Source organism: Anarrhichthys ocellatus, unplaced genomic scaffold (genome assembly GCF_004355925.1).
Source record: "Anarrhichthys ocellatus isolate YVR2014 unplaced genomic scaffold, GSC_Weel_1.0 scaffold10, whole genome shotgun sequence".
Classification (NCBI taxonomy): domain Eukaryota; kingdom Metazoa; phylum Chordata; class Actinopteri; order Perciformes; family Anarhichadidae; genus Anarrhichthys; species Anarrhichthys ocellatus.
The window spans coordinates 6323230-6344203 of NW_022280040.1; the positions used below are offsets into that span (position 1 = coordinate 6323230).

A 20974-nucleotide genomic window follows, 5' to 3' on the forward strand; every position below is an offset into this window, starting at 1 on the left:
GTACAATCTAATGCAGGCCAATACAACACACGATACATAAATTCTACCTTTGCGAAGCTCATAATGTTCACTTTTTGACGATGAATCGTATGTTTATTATTGAGGTCATAGTTAAAGATGTTCTTGTACTTTACATTCAGAGGTGTTTCTAATTTTCTGTCCTCTCTGCTTACCTACACGAGGCTACTGTACCGTACTGTAAGAGCAATGTGGTTTTGATGCTGTCGCTGTGTATCTGTGTGTCATGGAGCAGGACAAAGAGCGTCGGGGACCAGGAACATGATGAAGCTTCAGTTTTATTTATACGTTATTAAAAGATTAGAAATGTAAAACATGGACAATACAATGGAGCATGCGGCACCTTTCACCTTTCACCCCGATTGGACAACATCCTTCACTTTAGAAGTCAGACTTTTAATTCCAGAAGTAAGATCAAAAGTTGATCCGGGGTAACATCCCTGCACCAGGGGGCAGTGTGCCAACCAGGGTGACTGACCATGACTGTGAGGACAGTGGGTCACATTACACACAGCAATGCAGAGCCACAGAGTTATCCATGTAACAACATGTGTACTGGAGTTAATGAGGACAAATGAGTACATTTAGGTGAAGAACTGCATATCTAAAGAGATTTAAATTATTAGCTCCAACCTTTCACTTTTCTTTAAATTAATCCACCGGCATGCTGCACATCAGGTGGTGAGGCAGCTCAGCTTCACAGTCGGGAGCCGTGGCTTCCTGGCTTCCTCTGTGCCTTTTTGTTGGGGCACATCGCTTCTGGTCCTGTGCATCTGAAGAAGAACAAAGGATCAGGAGGGACTTCTACCCCTTTCTCTCCTTTTTACTTACAGGGACCACCCCGCTGCATCACGCCTCATCTCCCTTTCTAACACTCCCCAAAACCAAGCACTGACCCCCCCTCCCCCCCCCCTGGAATGCCTGGCGCCAAAAGAAGCAGATTACAGCCTCCTGCAGCACTGCCACCCTATGATTTGCAGATTTGTCTCCATGCTTCATTGTCTTCTTAAGCTTCTTAAAGAGACACTGATGCTGCATGCAGATGGTCTCCCCACTCTTGAGTTGACTTCTTGTGCTCTGAAGTTAATACTGAAGTCTTGGGGTGCTGTTAAGTTTGGTGAAGCACACAGTAGATAGAAAAAGACCAAGTCCTTGCTGGGAAACACTTTACTTTACATATTAGGAAACCAACACGGCCAGTCTGTAGCTGTCTCTGTCCATCAGTCTGAATGATATTCTATGTGTGTGTGTCTTATTTCCAGGGTCCTGTCCTTCAGGCTCCCTGCCTTGTGAAAATGGCCGGTGTTTCACTCCGGGGCAGAGCTGTGACTTCACAGATGACTGTGGCGATGGCACTGATGAAAAGGATTGTGGGACTTCCTGCTCCTTTGAGAACGGCCGCTGTGGCTGGATGAGCTCCCTGGCCGATAACTTTGATTTGAGGCTGGGGACGGGATCTGTGAACAGCGTACGGCCTCCATACGATCACACGTTGATGGATGAAAGTGGTACGTGCTCACAATTTGCCTTGACATATTTTGTGCGTCATCCATACACACTTAAACCGTCAACTCATTTAAAAGTTGTAAAATCCTCAAGATTTCTCATTAAAATGAAGTTCCTTGCTGTTCTAGCATCCTCTTCAGATTGCCATTGTATAATTGAAGTGCACCTTCGCTTCTGGGTGGTTTTGTATGATCAGAGGGAATGAAACGGAGCTGATTTAAAAAAATAAATAAAAAATAAATAAATCGTATTTGTTAAACGTGAAATGCTGCGGTAGCTCTCCACATTGTTTAATTCATGACTAAATCAATGTACAGCAGCAGGTGGGCCTTAAGGTGATTGATGCCGGGCGACTAGGCCTGTAATTCCATTATACTCCATTATTCCATTATCAATAAATAAACTCGTATGTACATTTGCTCACACAACTTGTGGAGCTGCTTCCCCCAATCATCTTAAAGTCGATGCCTCTCTGATGCGGCTGTGTGAGAGTGAACAGTGAGGCCGATATCAACGAGATGTCATTAAAAACAGAAACGCTGCATTACATGTTGCACGCCTCGTTTCCTGTGAGGCGTCCTGAATCCAGAGCGGGATTGGCGGACACCATCACTAACAATTAGAACTAGTGAGATAATTGCTGAAAAAATCCAGACCATGAACAATATAAAAAACGGGGTTTAATTTCATGAAGATCTGAAGGATTAGAACTTTCAATTGGAATCCTGTGTGATGTTTACGCTCAGTCCTGAAAGTTATAATTATAAAAAGCTTTTTTGAAATTATTAGTTATGTGGAAATGAATTGCCACATAGAAAGACACATGAATGAACAGATGCACTCCCTTTTCTCCTTTCTTTGTGACCTCGACTCGACTGAGGAGCTTTAAGAGTGGTCCCCGGGTGTCGGAAAGGCAGTGAGATATAAGCGGATGTGTCAGCGATTACTCTGCGACCCCCTCGCTCTTACTCCTTGACCACAATGGTAATGACAGTGCTGTAATTTGTCACCGGCTGCAAGAGCTGGTCCCACAGTGATGGTTATCAATTACTCTTTGCCTCGTCTCCCTCGATCGCTGCCCTTCTCCTCCGTCACTCCTTCTTCTTTATTTTCTTTAGGTCATTTCTTCTATCTGGAAGCTACACCGGTGGGACTCAAAGGCGATAAGGCTCATATTCGGAGCTCTGTGTGGAAGGAGTCGAGCGCCATCTGCAAGCTCTCCTTCTGGTACTACATTTCCCACATGGCTTCGGGAACAATCCGTCTGCTGATCAAGGTAAACCACCTGCAGGGGAGTGTTTCGACTCACGCACTCGTGATAGGAAATGATGGATCTAACTGATGCCAGTTCATGATAGTTTTTTCAAAACGAACCCCTGCAGACCTGTCTTTCCATCAAGCGTGGTTATCAAAGCCAGATCATATTAAATCATATTAACGATGACAGTAATCGTGTCATATTAGCGCTGCTGTCTAGTGGTGTCAGGGATTTGATGAAACGAGAGGTGCGGCTGTCAATCCCTCAGTTTCTTTTGGATCTGTGGCGGTGGTTTGCGGTGAGTCATGGGGCACAGAGCAGCCTCACCTCACCATCTGGGCAGACACACACACACCAGCCAGTCCTCAAGGCGTCTTGCTTGTTTGGCATTCCTCCATCCAGTTTGTGCATGTATGGCTGACTTTCAGGGATTAAGGTTTCTGCTTGCAGCTTTTGCTGCCATTGAAATTCTGCTGTGATTTACTGTGCCTCCAGCCTGTGGTGTGTGTGGTCTCTCAGCCTCATTTAACTTCATCAGGTACAACTCAAGGTCAAGGTGCGGGAGTTGTGCCAGAGTAGATTAATTTTTCAATCTGTGACTGTGTGTGAAAGTGATCAAATTTGTCTCGCAATGCACAGCACGAGCATGATTGCTATGGCGTCTTTGTGTGCGCTGCAGAAACCGTTTTCAGAACACGTCGGCAAATTATCATGCAAATTTGTGCTTTTATTTTTTTTTTCCTCAAACGGCAAGACGTGTCCCACCCTGCGGAATTTGCATTTCATTGCTCTTGCAAAAAATTACACTGTGTCATGCTGCAGCTGGCAAGTCACAGAGGCAACAGAGCTCATGATGCGATTGTTTTTACGTGAGACAATCGAACTTATTCTCTTAGTAAAAGCTCCATCAGTACTTTAAGACTTGCGCTTTAATCCAAATGTATATTTAGTTTTTCTTATTGTAAACATATATGCCATAAAAAGAACAAAACCAAACATGAATTTCAGTTCAAAGTGGTTGAGGACAGTAAACATTAAAACGATGGATATAAATAATATGGCTCACAACATTTTCTTTGTTGTTCTCCACAAATCCCACATGAAGACCAAAAACAACACTGAGGTATGACCTGTATCGCCAAAGACTGTATTTTAATATGTAAATAGTCCTCAACAAATGCAGTGTTCCTACAATACTCAGCTGATTAAGAACACCTAACCCTCTCAACCCCAAGCTGTTTCAGGACGTTTTTCTTTTTGCTCCCTTCACATTTTACTCACTGTTGCCTCGTTTTATTTACTGCAAATTATAACATCTACACCTCTTTGGAAACTGCACAACCAGTGGTTAGAAGAAGGGAGAACTCACAAATGTATTTTGTTCCGTATAACACAGTTATGATGCCATAAATCATAAAAAAGAAAAAAATGCAAGTTCAATTTCTGTGATATTTATTTTACAAAAATAATCGTGGAGTGCAGAATTTAATGTTTTAGTTATTTTAGTTAATTGGAACCAATGGGGTCAGAAAGAACATTGTATGTTCTGACTGTTTTGACTTGAATTATCCAAATACTACCGCCCTACTCTATAGTATTGATTGCACATTAAAGTGCATGTGGAGCAGACAGGATAACACCGGGCAAATCCCATGATTCAAATTTATAGGAGCGGTCTTTCAGTGAAGCCCACTGGCTGTTTGATTGATTGTGTGTCTCTGTGAGAGACGGGGGGATGATGAATGCATGTGGAACTATTTCACATGTGTTGCTTGTTCATGTTTAGGTGGAAAATGTAAAATGTGGCCTTTTAAAGAAGGTTAGACCTCCACATAAAAAACGAGGCGACGGAATCACTCACACACTGACACAGACAGAGTTCAGAGGTCATCGTATGTGATTTTACACATCGACTGAAGTATGTGTGAGTGAGTGAGAACCAATATCTCTGTTCAGCTTTATGTCCCTGTAGTCTCCGTACAACATGAATCATATTAAGTGCATGTGTGACCTAGAAGGTTCAAAGACATATGCACTTACAGAGTATTGCTTTGTGCTATAATTCACAACATTAGAACGTTTTCATAGCCTCAATGTTGCTTTGTGTCAAAACGGCTACATAAAGACAAACAAGAACACACACACATTTGCACAGGCATGCCTGAAAATACACACACACACACACACACACACACTCGTAGTGTGAATACAGTGGGATCCATTTTTTGAAAGGTTGATTGAAGAACAAAGGCGGTTATGGTAATGATTCCGTAGACTTCAGTGAGCAGAGGCACAGAGTGGGAGGGAGGGGGGGGGATTACATTTACCTGGCAAGTGTTTCCCTCTGTGAAGTCTCGCAGGGGGCTCAACGGTCCCGTCTATTTATATCACCGAGCCTGTGAACTGCTTGAGTTGTTATCCATCAGTGAGTGGACTGGACACGACAGGGTCTCCGGGTGAACCAGGAGCGTGGTGCAGCAGACAATTTTGAGTCTGCAGTCTGACAATGATGTGTTATTTTCATGTATTCATCTAATGTGCAACGCCACATGTGACACAAGATCCAGCTGAGAGTAAAGTGCATTTCCTGTTTCATGCTTTTGATTTGACTTCATTATCAGGTGCAGGTAGAGGTGTCAGGGATGGGCATATCTGACTTCCTGTGGTGATTTGTTTTTTTCTAAATAAAACGGGAAGCTTGAAACTGGAAATATCTGGATTTATGGATTAAATATTTGTGGAAACTCGAGAATTCAGGTCATGCATTTTTGACCGGAGTGATAGTAAATTCTGCTCCAGCATCACAAAGGGATTATCTCACCACAGCAGGAATTGGAAGTATTATTTTTAAGTGTTTGTGATGTAAGATTGAGCAGTTGAACTCTAGATGAGCTTTGGGAAAGGGATAGAATTAATTCTAAACATCCAAACCTTTTGTTAGAGTCAGATATAATAATTCAGCTACGTAAAGGAGCGCTTATTATAAGAACTGCCTAAAAATACAAATCTAAGCCACCTTTAAAGTGGATTTTTTTTTTTGCATGTTTCTTAATGCATGAGTTGATGTTCTGAATCAATCAACGCATCTTAAATGTCAACATGACAACTTTTGCATGATAAATGCTCCAGAGATGATTGGATCTTCAAACACTTAAAAAAGATTATATGAATTTCAACCGCATTATGTAAACTGCGAATATTATATTTCCTCACTTGCAGAAAAAAGTGGCAGAGCATCGTTCCATGAGTGCGTACACACACACACACACACACACACACACACACACACACCAGTTGAATAGCTGGCAGTCCTTCAGCAGGACACATTCACGTACACACTGCTAAACGATTGTGGTCATATGCAGCCCAGACCACCTCTGAATGTGATCTGAGCGACAGGATCTCAAAGCGTCCCCCAATGCATCTTGGGTGCATTTGAGCCCCAAGATGCATGTTAATGACATGTCTAAACAGTGACTTTTAAAGCTACAGTCAGCAACTGGTTAGCTTAGCTTAGCATAAAGATTGGAAACCGGCTTTCACAGTGTAACCGGCTTTTCACAGTGAAAAGTATGCGTATCTACTAAAATGTATCTAACCTAAACCTTCTTTTTTTGAGTTCAACATTAATTCTTTTTTTAATACTCTCCCTTTCAGTCATCATGTATATTTCCTAACATTTTTAGGAAATATACATGACTGATAATTGCCATTATGGTGAACCAAACATCTGCCCGTCAGCCAAAGAAAGGATGTTCTTCTCGAGTAAAATATAGCATGACGGAGATAATCATTGCAACCAGTTCTTGGTTTGAAGCACTGTTGTAGAGCAGCTCTATCATATAAACAATATGCTAATATACCAGTGTTGTAACTTTTCTTAACTAAGCAGAGATTGAGCACAATAAGTGGATGCACTCTGAATTGAAGATGATCCGACAGAGAAACAGCTGCCAGCCACTCCATACAATGAAAACGACATGAATACAAATTGGGTTTCGGCTCAGTGAAGCATTCAGTTTATGGTAAAGATATAGGGGATTTCAATTAAATAAGCATTTTATTGTGATTGCATTTGTCTTTGTTCTTTTCCGCTTCTTGATGTTACCGGGGGGATAATAAAATATATTATGCAAATGTATATCCACTCAAACTGAATTTATAGTTGCATTGCCTTGACTGCCAGCCAGCGCAAGAAATGAACCTTCAAATTGATCGAATAAACGCCTCGACTGATTCGCCATGGAGACATCAAGTGTGAGCTACGCACGCCAGTATCGCACACTCGTCACTCGCTCTAAGGCTGCTTTTATGGATTGAGCCCTTTATTCTATGACATAAATCTGGATAAGTCCTGCTGTAACGCTGCCTAATAATCTATGCTCCGCTCTCACGGTAACAAGATTATTTCAAGCCAGGGCTCCACTGGCGTAAAGCAGAGGAGACAGCCTGTGCATGCCCCACCCAAGGGTGCATTTTAATAGGCTTTCAAACTGCAGAGCAGGATGTGACATTGCCATGTCCTCTGGCCTCCAGTACCAAGTCCCTTTTTTACTGCAGTCAAGCTTCTTGCCACTTCAAATACAGTTGGTTATCTCCGTTTTATATCATTTACAAATACACTGTGGGTTCAGTTTACCTGCATTGTCCCAAAAAGTTTGAGACTTTTCATCGTGACACTGAATTAATGATGTTCTAGACCTGCAGTCATTCAGTCACCTTTTTTAAAAGATGTACTACCTTCTATTAAACACACTGTGGTTTAACCAGGCAGCACTTATCTGTATTGACCTGAAGCTGAAGAAGATTTGAACAATCACTCCAATCACCTCAAGCGAGAAACAATATAAAAAACACACAAAACTGATGTACTTTAGATGCAAGTCGCAATAAATACATTTCAATCTATATTGCCTCCTCTCTAGCTGACAGGTTGCTTCCGGTATTGGTGAGAATTTACAGCAGCATGATCATGTATGTCTGATCAACGCAGAATAAACTACAGTGCTCGTGTTCATATTAATATAGGACCATGTCATCCAGTGCAACAGTGCGGCTCATTGTCGTGTTTTAATAGTTTTTAGACAACAATGCTGCTCTTTGGCACAGAGGAATAAGATCCGGCGTTGGCTACACAGGATCGGGTTCAAGTCATTGTTGGTTTTGGTCTTTTTATGGGATTTGCTGACGACAAGAAAAATATAGAAACAACGGCTTTATCCTTAAATGCTTTTTGTTTGGTGTTATGCTTTGCTTCATGCTTTTGATCCAACTGCTGTTCAGTGTAGCCAATGCTGCAGAGAGGGGATATTATCTTTCTTCTCCTTCTTTAATTCGTCTTTGAATTTGAGCCAATTCAGACAAATCTTTTTCGGTGTTCCTTGGTTTAATCTGCAGGCTACAGTATTTATATTCATAACCTCTGTAATTTTGTTAAAATTTGCTGTAAAAAGCAGAGCTTCTCTTTGTCCTTCACCATATTGTTGGGTATGCTTGTTTTTGTTACCTTGCTGGCTACAAAATGGAAGTGTCCTCACCTTCGTCTGTTTAGTTTTCACCTCTTTTTGGAATGCTAAATAAGCTCGTCGCTGACGGGAAGGCAGGTTTTAAGAGGATAAAGAGAGGGGTTGTGTTGGTTTGTGTGTTCCATAAAACGGGTGTTGTTAACAGTCTTAGAGCTTTGATTAATAACTTGTATGTTATTTATTTACAAGTAATATTCATACTGGTTTAAATAAACAATTTGATAGTATTTTCCATCTTTGCAGAGCAAGAGTTTTGTCTTGTTTGGACGCGATATGTGACGTGATATGACTTCGTAAATGTCTCATTCATGCTCTTGACACCACATAAAAAAACGCCGGCGAGGATATATTGGCTCGCAATAATGTACATCCGCAAAACCCTCTTTCAAAGCCACATTCGCTGTTTCAAAGCTGTATTAGTCATGATTTAGTGTCTGGGTTGTACCATGGGAAAAGACCGAGAGGACTGAAAGAGGAATACGCATCGGCATGTCTCTTAATGTGTTCCACATGTGGCATGAGAGAAAAGCATTACCATAACTCAGCCTGAGCAGGTCTCAAGGCAGGGAACGTATTACTACGATGTTATGCTAATGCAGCTTTAATGACTCCTCTCAGATGATATTCACTGTTCCTCAGCAATCGTCCCAAGAGTTAATTTCAGCTCATTGTGTCTTCTTCACTGTTGACAATGATACTCAAAGTTTAAACGTATATGTTTCTGATGGTAACCAGAAATGCCACTGCGTGATCGTCCTTTTGTCAACGCCGCTCTTCTCTCCACAGACGGAGAGCAATTTGTGGGAGGCGTGGAACAAGACGGGGCATCAGGGGAATAAATGGAACCGAGCGGAGATCCCTCTGAGGAAGCTGAGGAACTTTGAGGTGATATTCGAGGGGATCCGCTCCAGTGACGTGAGTGGAGGAGCCGCCCTGGATGACCTGGAGTTCAAAGACTGTGCACCAAGTAGGTGACATGAACAGCACACACCTTTTGTACGAAGTGTTGCCTAAAATAAACAATATAATCGTTCCAATCATTCCAAAGTATAATTAACTGTATAAAAGTACACTACTACAAAAGTTAAGTATGGAGCTAGAGCCTGCAGGCGTTTAGCCTAGCTTAGCATAAAGACTAAACGGGGAAAGTCCAAAAATGTATGCTGAGCTAACCAACCTGCTAGCTCTAGCTTCATAAATAATTCACAGATAAAAGACTGGTATTGATATTTTCATCCAGCACTTTGCAAGTAAACGTGTTTATCAAAAGGTAAACTTGTATTATAAAAACAATAAAGGAAACTAGTCAGCTACCCAATCAAAGCCTAAGTTTAACTGAGAAATAAAGTGCTGATGTGTGGCAATGCAAGTGCTACTAGCCTACTGCCCTCTTTATCTATAAAGTGATTCACCTTTGGAACAATACCTCGCAGCCCTTTCATCTGTTTGTGTGTGTGTGAGCTGTTAAAAGTGCAAAAGTGGTCAGAGGAGATGGGAAATGTCTCGAAATTTCATCGTCCCAGAATGGAGCACTGGAGTGGAAAGTTTGTGTGAAGCCAAAAATCTCACCACCTGGCAAAGTAATCAGAGTCACTAGTATTCAGCAAACCTCTGCACCGTATATTAAGGTCCCTTTGTGCAGAATGGCAGAACAAATTTAACTTCTTGCTTCTTTAAATTTAAAGTCATTTTACTGAACTTTTGAATTTTTGAGCAAAATATTCAAGCTTTAGACTCATGAACTCATTTATTGTCGGTCAGCTTTTCATACCAGTCCGTATTGAACTTTTGTATAAAGGCATGTGAATATCTTTAAACGTGTCTTTGAAGGTTACTGAATTACCCTTGAATTGACTATTTGCAAATGCAATAATAAAATGTCTAAAAGTACACAAACAATTGATGTAAAAATCCAAATCCACGGTTTCACTTATTCGGGTTTACCTGAATAAGTCATAATAGCTTTGGCCTAGAAAATCTGAATTTCTGTACTAAAAAATAAATAAAAAGATTTCAGGCAATGTCACATAATGTGGACTAAATTACTTTCTCTTGTGCTATCATACAAGCAAGCAAGATACAACTATCCTGTGAAATTACCTTATGATCTTTTCAACTGATAGTTTGACTTGTGAAAGAGATTCTGCCGCTGGCAAACTCGGCATATGAACAGAGAAAGAGACGGAGAGAGTCGGTGCGTTTTCGAGGGAGATAGTTTTTTTTGTGGGATGACAGTCACTGTCAAACGCTGTTTAATGTTTAACATCTGTCTCGGACATAAACATCAAACAGGACCTGGTACAAGGCTGGACACCATGTGGGATGTCTCCTGGCTCTGCCGAGGCCGTCCGCAACACACAAATATTAACACAGTTACACACAGAGAGACATAAACACTGAGCTACAGACACACTGAGACAGGGATCAAAACAGGCTGAGAGGCGTGCATGCAAGGACCGAACTGTCTGTCCAAAACTAAACAACACTTTACCACGGGACAAAAAGACCCGCTAACACCCACTAACATCTGGCTTTTGTTTTTAGTTGGAAGGTTACAATCGGCAGTAGTCACAGGTATTTATCTGCTCCAGCTCACATCGGCAGGGATGGAAACATGACACGATAATTCTTCCCCTCTTTTCTGGTGCGATGCTTTGTGACGCACGTTGAAGTGACATTGATATATGTACAAAACGTACAATTAACATGCAAAGCTACCAGACTCTAGTCAGACAACAGTAATTGTACCTCACTGATCATCGAAAAACACTTCATTCAAACTCGGCGGAAGCACAACACTAATCAAAACCGTCTTTTGTTCGTCTTCCCACTGCTCCAACAATCACCAGCTCTGGTTTGAGGGTTTGAAAGAGGGACTGAATAAGTAACTGATATAAATAAGAAGTAACCACTGTAACATTTTCACGATTTGTTTTTTCCAGCGGGTTTGTGATGAAAGGCATACTCGTCTACTGGCAATGGGGAAGGAGTCTTATCGCCTATAACAACTTCCATCAACTAACTACACGCTTAAATGGGTTTTCAGTTTGCTCTGTTGTTAACCGCGCTTGAACTCCTGGAATTAAGTTCAGCCATTTGCTCATTTCAGTCATTTAATGTCGCTGCCTTTTTGACGTGTCAAACCTCCACATACTGTAAAGTCCTTATATGTGTGCTGCGTCTCTGCTCCACCTGATCTCCTCTCCTTCCCCTCCGTTCTGTCTCGAACGAGGCGGAGCCGGAGGAGGCTTTGATTCCCCCGACAGGCCTTTGTCTGCTTTTGTTTACCGTCTCCTCCGCCGCTCGTGTCCTTCGGTGCAGAGAACAGGAAGTTTTAATAAGACACAGTTGTTCATCGTAGCTTTTCCCCACGGAAGCTGGATTTGATTGATCTAAATGGAAAAAACGGGAGATAGTTTCCTGTCTAGAGGGTCGGTCCTAAAAGAAGATAAAAATAAGATTACCTGATGTAGAATATAAGCATGAGTGATAAGAGTTTCTCCCTCAGATCTGTTCCTACGTTTGTCTGTGTGTGTTTGTAGATGTGATGGAGCCACACAGCTGCCCTGCCGTCACAGACTTTGTGTGTCACAGCGGCCACTGCATGGAGTCCCATCTTTTGTGCGACAACAAGGCCGACTGTGCTGATGAATCCGATGAGATGGACTGCGGTGAGTAGAAAATGGGAAATGGGTTTCTTTGGAATTACAGTTGGAGTGAATCCTTATTGTAGATCAGAAAAACAACTTTCAGCCCAGACTTCTCACTCTTTTCTTCCATCTCTCTCTCGCTCTCTCTCTCGTAGAGCACATAGACAACTTGCCAGGCGCGTGTAATTTCAACATGGATGAAAACCAGTGGGAAGACACCTGCCAGCTCTCTCAGGACTCTGATGATGACTTTGATTGGAGGATCGGTTATAGGACTGAGACACCAGGAGCTGGACCTCAGGCTGACCACAGTCCTGGTCAGTACCCACAGTGCTGCCAACCCTGTCTCTGTTATAAACAAGTCCTCCAAACTAAACAACAGAATACGTTGTTTGTCCAGCAGTTATTTAATATGCAACATAAGCATTTTCTAATCCTCTTGGTTAAATATTGAAAAGTGATATGAAGCAAAAGACACAACTTGTTTAAAACTTAATTGACATTATGAGCTTAACCGAAGTGCTTTTGTTCCCTGAATCTCATCACAGAACACAATTCTTCAGGTTTTAACTACAAGTGGCAGCTCAAAAAATGATTTTGACACACAAGGTTGAGTTTTTCTAACCTTTGACCTCTTCATCATGGCTGAATGAGCACTGGCCAACTGGCTATAAATTCCCACTAATGACCCTGTTTGTGTTCAAAACTCACTGCATGCGTTTGCTTTCTGTCTTGTCTTTTAGTGAAAGATTTAAAATGCTTTCAAAAACGAAACATTTGTCAAAATTAACAACGAACGACTTCTTCGTCCTCCATGTTTTCAGCTCTCGGACGGCTCAGTGCGGCGCCTTTGTAATTACAACTTGACAGCTGTGAAATAGGCGCTTCCGACTGGAATGTGAAGGCAGGGTTAATAATGCATCCTGATCAATGTCAGCCCGAGTCAAACTGAGCTTAACAGTATTGGACTTGTTGTTTATCTTGTGTACAGTGATGCTGCTGGATCAAAACATGTTTTTCGCCGCTGATAAATGAAAAATTAATCTTAGAGTTTGAATCACCTCAGTACATCGCAAAGTAAACCTTCATTTCTCCATGTGACTTTGTATTTTGCATTCATTAATTATTGTTTTGTACCTTGGCTGTCACTTTTTCTTTTTTGTTTGTTGGTACATAGGGCTTGACGAAATGACTCTTGACGTTGCGAGGCTGACCTTTGATAAGGAGAAGATAGCGGCATGAAAATAATGAAAAATCTTATTACAGTTTTGGCAGGAGTGCAAGTTCATTTGAGGAGAAACCGTGTACAGTTTGCTTGACTTGACGGAGAGAAAATGAAGTAAAATACAACAAGATTGTGACAAAACGCAAACAAAAGAGGAACATAAAGGGCCAGTTGATGCTGTTAAAAACAAATAAATCAATATAATTAATAGAGAGCTCTTAAAATAAGAGATATACTAATTCATCCAAGATAAACCAAAATACAGCAAACTAACCGAGCCTGAAGGTAAAAACCCCAAACAACTAAATCAGCACCCCAGCTCCTCGTGTTATTAGACAGAATTAAGTTCTTACAACTATACGTGGCTCATTCACCACATGATTCTAAAATACCTCCGATCTTGGCCTCCCTAAAGCCTCAATACAACATTCAGTCACTGTGGCGAGCCGCTCAGTGGGAATCACAGCTGCCCCTGACTGACAATCTGACCAGCTACTTAACACAGGTGTTGCTCTCTGATTGGAGGACTGCTTTGGATGGCGCTCCTTCAGCGACCAACCAGGAAGTGGGGTTTACATTTGGGATCCATGTGTGGGGAAACCACACATCCTACTTAACATGTGCAAGAACACACCAAAAAGATTACACAGATGGAAGATGTAACATAGAGGGAAAGATCATTTTTACATCATTATTATCATTATCATTGAAACACAATTTGAGATGATTATGGCGTGTTTTTGTAGTGCTCTATACCAAACAAAGACGTTTTCTTAAGTCTGTAGAATATCATGTGTAGACCAGGACATCTTTGCAGCATGACAATATTTCGTTAAAAATTGTATTTTGACACACATTTTGTCCTGAACAAATATTGCCCCTACTGCAATTTCGACAATTGGATTAATTGTTCAGCCCTATCCAATATATTTGTACGGGCTGTGTTTTTTCATAATTAACTGTGGACTCGATGAACAAACAGATCCTACAGTGGAGCTCTAATGCCTCCTTGTATTGGCGAGTTACTGAGTCCAGACCCACTTCTGATTGGCCAGTTGAGATTATTGAGCTGAGGGATGAATCTGGACACTGGGGACTGTGTCATAGAATGAATTTATGATCTCACCACAGAGCGGATCAATACACCCGGCCATCCGTTACACACACATGCTCATGAGAGCGCTGAACAGCGGCAAGAGGCACACATGACTCTGCAGACATCACTTGGTTGCATTTTCAAATGATGTTAACATCTGAATGACGGAGCAAATGTGTAGAGATTTCTTTTTGGGCTTGGTGAATGCAGAGTTTGGGAGCAGTTTGCTGTGCTGTGATTGTCTTAAATCCCTTTAACTCGTGTGGAAAACTGCCACCTCGTTCTAGCCTCAGTCATACGCTGCTTCATCTCCTAGCCGAGCTGAGGAAGCAATCTGCAGCTTTTGGCTGCAGGCTACAACATTTAACAACAGCATGAATGCTTTCTTCAGTCCAAATATCACGTATATTGGAACCAACAAAAGAACGTTATTGGATTTTTTTGCCTGCAGCTGGAATTGAATGCTTGCGTCTTTGTCATTCATCACACTGCGGTATTACTCAAACCTCAGATAAATGTACAACAAATGTATTTATCTCCAAAGGTGGTGGTGGGAACTTCCTGTACATACACTCAGCCTCTCAGAGGGAGGGTGACGTTGCCAAGGTGTCAACCAGGAGTTTGTTTCCAGCCAGTATCGGCCGATGTCACCTGCGCTTCTGGTTCTACATGCACGGCTCAGACAGGATGGGAACGCTGAAGGTGAATTAATCTGAGCCACATTTCCATAAATAATTCAAAGCCCTTTATGTGTTTGTTTGTGTCAGGCATCTAGCTTCCAGACATGTTTGTTTTTTTAAATGTAATTTGCGGTAATGATCTGTCACAGTCAACCTGAAGGCTTAATTTGGTTTTGACGGAGATGTCTTTTCCATTTTACTGCACCTCTCACTACATTACACTCTCTTACTGTCAATCACCTGATACCCACAGGAAGAAATGAAAGTCTCCCTGCCAGGAAATAATCCACAAAGTGTGACACCTGACAAACCTGATCATTACATCCATATTTTCATGTCTTTTTTAGGTGTCTTTGTTAGCTGTGTTAATTTCAGGACAACAAACTAAAAGCAAATCTTCAAAAAACAATAATTGGGTATGACGTGCGCTGAGAAAAAGCCAAAAATGACATGCAGGCAACCCGTACACTAGATATTCACAAATGTGCTATGACTTAAAATGGCAACAGTAATCATAATTCAATAATAAATAATAATACACTTCATTTATATAGCACATTTCATCATATAATATGCAGCTCAGTTCACTGAAAGTATCCACATTTTTTTTTTTTTAAATTACAGAAAATCATTCAAACCAAAGTTTATTTTATTTAATCTTTTTATTTAATCTTCGATGTCGTTTCATGTCGCCTTAAATGTCCGTATTGGTTTGCTCCTCACCAGGTCTACACTGTGGGACCCAGTGGCACCAGTCTGCTGATGTGGGCAGCCACTGGAAACCATGGTAGCCAGTGGACGTACGCAAATGTCATCCTGTCCAACCCGGGACCTTTCAGAGTGACCTTACAGGCGGAGGCAGGTGGAGACGTGTGGACAGACGTCGCCTTGGATGACATCTCCTACACTGCAGAGTGTGTGGTGGAAGGTAAAAGGTTTCCGTCTTTGGTCTCTCTTTGCTCGTCCTTTTGGTTCCTTATTTGTTTTGTTTTTTTTAGCACTGTGCTCATTTTTTTCATGCAATTTCCTTCTCCCATTTCCTCCTTTTCCACATTTTCTGTCCGCTAACATCCATGCTCCTCTGCCCCGTTTCCATATGAATAGTATGGACCCTCGGGGTGAGTGTAGTGAGTAAATGGAGCCTGTTGCCTTGTAAGTCCATATAAATTCACTGTGGAGACTGGGTCAGCGCCGAGGGATGACACCGAGGGCAATGGAGGGGAAAAGCAATTACATTTATATTGTGTTGTTTCATCACTGCCACCCAGTCGTTCTCCCTTCACTCCTGAACTTTCTGAAGACCATTAGCATACCTCTCTGGGGTTTTTCCACCGTGTCTTAAAACAATCCTCTGAGGTTTCTTACCGAGGGATGCCGGCTGCGTGTAATCTAAAATCAATAAATGGGTATTTAAGGTGTGTTAAGCTCTCTGCATGCGTGTGTAATCATGTGTGTGTATATGTCGCCTCAGGACTAGTGACTCCCCAGCCTGTGACCTGTGGTGCAGACCAGTACCAGTGTACGTACTCCTATCAGTGTATCCCAGAGAGTTGGACATGTGACGGAGAGCTGGACTGTGCCGACCAGTCCGATGAGGAGTTTTGTCCCACTGTGGTACCCGGTACTCTTCCTCCTCAGGATCGCTGTCCTATTGGACATTTCCAGTGTTTGAATGATACCTGCGTCCCCTCCATACTGCGCTGTGACGGCGTCCCAGACTGCCCTGATGGAGAGGACGAGAACAGCTGCCGTAAGTACATGTGTCTTTGTTGGGTTTTTTCACTGGTAGTTTATTTTGGAGGAAGACGTGCTTTGAACTGCTTGTGAGATGAGTAACTTGCAGCATGTGCACATAGGAAATATAAAAAGTACACTCTTTGTTAGTAAATCACATGGTCAGTTTTTAGTAAACGTTTGTGGTTTGCTCATAGTGATCTGTGAACTCCTCTCAAACTCCTTTTTTCTTCCTCTCTCATTTTTCCCACCAGCTCTGCTGCAGTGTGAGCTGGGAGAACTGGTGTGTGAAAGCCGGCCTGGTTGTATCCCACTTCAGAAGCGATGCGATCGCTCTGCAGACTGTCTGCCTTTTCACTCCGATGAATCTAGCTGCCATGGTAACGTGTTTTTTTTTTACATACCTTCCACTTTCAAGCTGTTAACCGCGGCGGACCTCGAAGCTCCGGCTTGTCAGAAGAAGCACCCAGATTTTAGAGATGGAGCTTATTGTCCATCTTTTGTTTCACCTTTTATTATACAGTTCATGTAGTTTCCACATTTTAATTGTATTCTTTTAATGCTTTAAAGTATTAAATAGTTTAAAGTATGCTCGCTGTCTGTTGGTTTCATCATTTAAAATCCATAGGTTTAGCTGTTTAATTTAATACATACCTTTTATTCTTTCTCCATATCATACTCTCATGAGTTACCAGTTTTTAATCAAGTGTTGCGAAAACTTTGTTCACGTCTGCTCATTTCCAGCCGGCGCGGTGACTCCCAGAACATTTCAAGTCTGGCTTTTTAGTTTTCAAAGCACACCTCAATGGTTGCTGCGAGCTGCCAAAATCCATTAAAACCTTCTGCCTTCCTGGGTTTTCAGGAATAAGACCAAACCTCACTTTTAACCTGCATTCGCTGCCAAGCCGTAGCTACTTTATGGAGGTTGAACAGGACTCGAGGGCTTCAAACATGATGATTATTTGAACAACCCTGATAAACCCCCACACAACCTGTGGAGGGAGGGAATATTCATCATCAGATGTACAAGATGGAATGAAAAAAATATTGATTTCAGTGGTATAATATACATGCTGACGCTCTCTGCAGAGGCTAATGGATGATGCTCAGTGCACCGTGTCCCTCTGGCAACATAATTCACTGATTTCATATTCTGATATCAGAGCTGCAACATGCTTGAGTGTCTGTTTCCTGTCAGAGGAGAGAATGCAGAGGAAACCCTGAGGAGGGTTTTCATTTTTTTTGTGTATTTTCGATAAGATATTCAGCAGTGATGATCAGTTATTTTACGTGTGGTTTGCAGATTGTCCTCTGCTGTTTTGCCTGGATCGTGGCTCATGCCTTGTGGAGAAACACGGGCCTGTTTGCATGCAAGTAGAACTTCACCCTCACACAAATGCACACACTTATAAGCACACAGCAACACACTCTGTCACGCTCATAAACACGCACAAACAAAGATAAGCATCGTGTGTGTCGGCCCCACTCCTCCTCCCATCCTTTATCTCTCTTTGTGAGACTTAAAACATGGAAATCCTATCAGTCTTGTTTCTTTCCTTGGAAAAGACGCGCTCCACGAAGCATGTGGGAATCTGCTTATCCCCTACAGCTTAACCAGGGCGGGGTTGTGCCTTCATTTATCCACCAGCACAGTGATTCCTGGGAATCTCTGATGGATTCTTCCGGTCAATATTTAAACACGGCCCTGCTACCAATGGTCTTAGTGGGGGGGGAACCATAAAAAACTCCTGAGGTCACTCTGTTGGAGTTTTTATTCGAGGGAGCTTATGAATCTAGTTGTCTGCATCAGCAGCTTGGAATGTCCACAATGAGAAGTTTCATTCTAAAAGTGAGAATGCGATTATGAGTCTTGCTGCTGGATCTGCTAACATCATTATAACTGCACAATGTGTCTGCGATGCAATGCAACGCAAACGCCGGCCTTTGCGTTCGCCGGCTAAAAGGAAGTGCTTTTAATTTGCTGCCGTCATTCACTGCACAGTGTGGTATGGAGCTCCTGTAGCTGTTCCAGTATTGATAACAGCCCTGCTGTAGCAGAACCCGAGGCCAGCATCGTAGGGCACCTCTGGCTCAGTATTTGCATCACGTCCCCCCCCCCACTCTGTTGAGCAGGATTCACCAGGGAACCAGGCCAGGGACGTCCGTCTGCCATGGCCAGACCGTCACACAATATGTACCCTGAACCCCTCGGAATGATAATGAACCAGTCTGGCTTCGCTGAGAGCTGTGTGTTTTGCATTAGAAGTTCAATGTTGCACAGAAATCAAGCTGATACTGAACAGATGTTGCCTTGGACCAGAGTCTCCAGTCCAGAGGAGAAGAACTTAGTTTCTTTCCCAGAGATGCAACTCACCAGACGGGCCAAACTATTTTCAATTTGTGTGTTTTTCCATGCTGGACGTCCAGCAGATGAATCGCACCATTTGTCAAGATTGTTTATTTTTTATATGATTTGAGAGTAAAAGTGTGTCCATGCTTTGGTTAGATGCCTAAAATAAGGTCTGCAGTTAAAACAAGCTTCTGAGATTTCAACGTTTTGTTCTTAGAAATAAAATAGGTCTGTAAGGACCCCTCTGGTGGATTTTGAGGCTTTTACATGTCTAAAAAAAGGTGTTCGCTAACAAGTGGCTAAATGAGACTACATGGGTTTTCAGGGAGATTAAACGGCATCGAGTTAAACGTCGTCAAATTACAAACCGGAAGTTTAGTGGTCATGATGTTGATGTCATGCAATAGTGATGTAAGTTTCTTTATAGCCTAAAGTTAGCTTTTCACTTCAAACGATTGCATTCATGCTTCAAATATAATAAAAGTGGAGTTAATTTGTGAAAATTGACTCGCTGAACAAAATGTGTAAGTATCATCACCACTCATAAGCTACCAGCTACTTTAGGTCCATTGCCTGTGCAATGGACTGTGCAACCTGAGTCTGTTTTAAAGTAGTGAGCGGAGCATCCAAACATTTAGCTGAAAGTGATAGATACTAATTCATAGTAGAACAAATGCCTTCTCGATCAAACCTACTTACAAAAAAAAAAAAACTGGTGTATGTAGTTATGCAGAATCATCGTCATAACTTTCTACTCTTTCTTGGTTTCTTGGCAGGTGTTATCCAGGATGGACAGGCAACCGGTGCCATGTGAAGGAGAAACCGTCTCCCTCCACCTCGACACCCAAACCAGAAGACACACAGCTGGGTATTAAAGAAACGCCTCCCTCGCTCTATTAAACTGTCTAACTGTATTTATTTACTATATCTTTGCAAACCCTGTTAATGTCTCTGCAGTCCGTAAAAAGTTCTCTATGCAGGGATTAAATGTACCTCCCTCTTGTTCAGACTCTGTGTATGTTGGCATCGCCATCGGACTGCTGCTGCTTGTGGCCGGAGTCGCTGTCTGCACTCTGGCTTTATACAAGGAAAAGTGCTACTTAATGTGAGTTCTGGCTACAATTATGACTCCTTTTTGCTGCTTATGATGATGATTATGATGATGATGAGTGTACTTTTTTGCTGTCTCCACAGAAAGCCCAACCCGATGGATAACCCAGCCTTTGACTGGAGAGCAGAGGTCAGCGAACAGAAATGTCCAATCAATCATCAGCAAATTCTGTTAATGCAACGTTTATTTTCTCAGCTTTACAAATGTCATTTTTCTACCCTTCGCCTCACATTAAACCATTAAGTGGGTCTAACATGTGAGGAGGTCAGAGGGTGATCGCCGAGCCTTTCTGCTAGATTACATTTTAGATTTAGGATTATTGATTTTGTGTGTGTGTGTGTGTGTGTGTGTGTGTGTGTGTGTGTGTGTGTGAGATTCATACACACACTGTAGTGCATATACAGCAGATAGACACAATAACTGAACCATATAATCTGATCAGATCCAACAGAACAAGCTTACCACCCAAAATAACCAGTTTAATTAACAGTTTTTGTAACAGTCTTACAAAAATATAACATAAGAGGCTTTTAGACTGGATTACATTATACAGGTGAAGTGGTGGAAGAAACTCTCACATCAGAAACATTGTATTTTATAACCTCATAATTTGACTTCAGTACAATACTTGAGTGACTGTACTTTACATGGGTTGCTATTATTGTGTCCACACACACTATGTGTTGTTTCCCTTCTGTTATTCCTGCTATCACTGACAGAGATCCCACCATCAGAGACGACACAATCACAACTATTCCATTTGGATAATGGCTCGTGTGTGTGTGTGTGTGTGTGTGTGTGTGTGTGTGTGTGTGTGTGTG

The 20974-nt window shown here is 42.0% G+C and overlaps 1 protein-coding gene across 3 annotated transcripts in view; it reads left to right on the top strand.

Annotated features, from left to right (window-relative positions):
* malrd1 (MAM and LDL receptor class A domain containing 1) overlaps positions 1–20974 on the top strand; it is a 45051-nt gene that overhangs the window by 22776 nt on the left and 1301 nt on the right. For all 3 annotated transcript variants that reach the window (XM_031850373.1, XM_031850371.1, XM_031850372.1), the window contains exons 19-31: positions 1281–1526; positions 2643–2800; positions 9094–9274; positions 11850–11978; positions 12113–12274; positions 14823–14980; positions 15685–15886; positions 16430–16708; positions 16947–17072; positions 17996–18062; positions 19819–19910; positions 20051–20147; positions 20237–20282. In XM_031850373.1, coding sequence (XP_031706233.1) covers positions 1281–1526; positions 2643–2800; positions 9094–9274; positions 11850–11978; positions 12113–12274; positions 14823–14980; positions 15685–15886; positions 16430–16708; positions 16947–17072; positions 17996–18062; positions 19819–19910; positions 20051–20147; positions 20237–20282 — 1943 coding nt within the window. The remainder of the gene's footprint in view (positions 1–1280; positions 1527–2642; positions 2801–9093; positions 9275–11849; positions 11979–12112; positions 12275–14822; positions 14981–15684; positions 15887–16429; positions 16709–16946; positions 17073–17995; positions 18063–19818; positions 19911–20050; positions 20148–20236; positions 20283–20974) is intronic.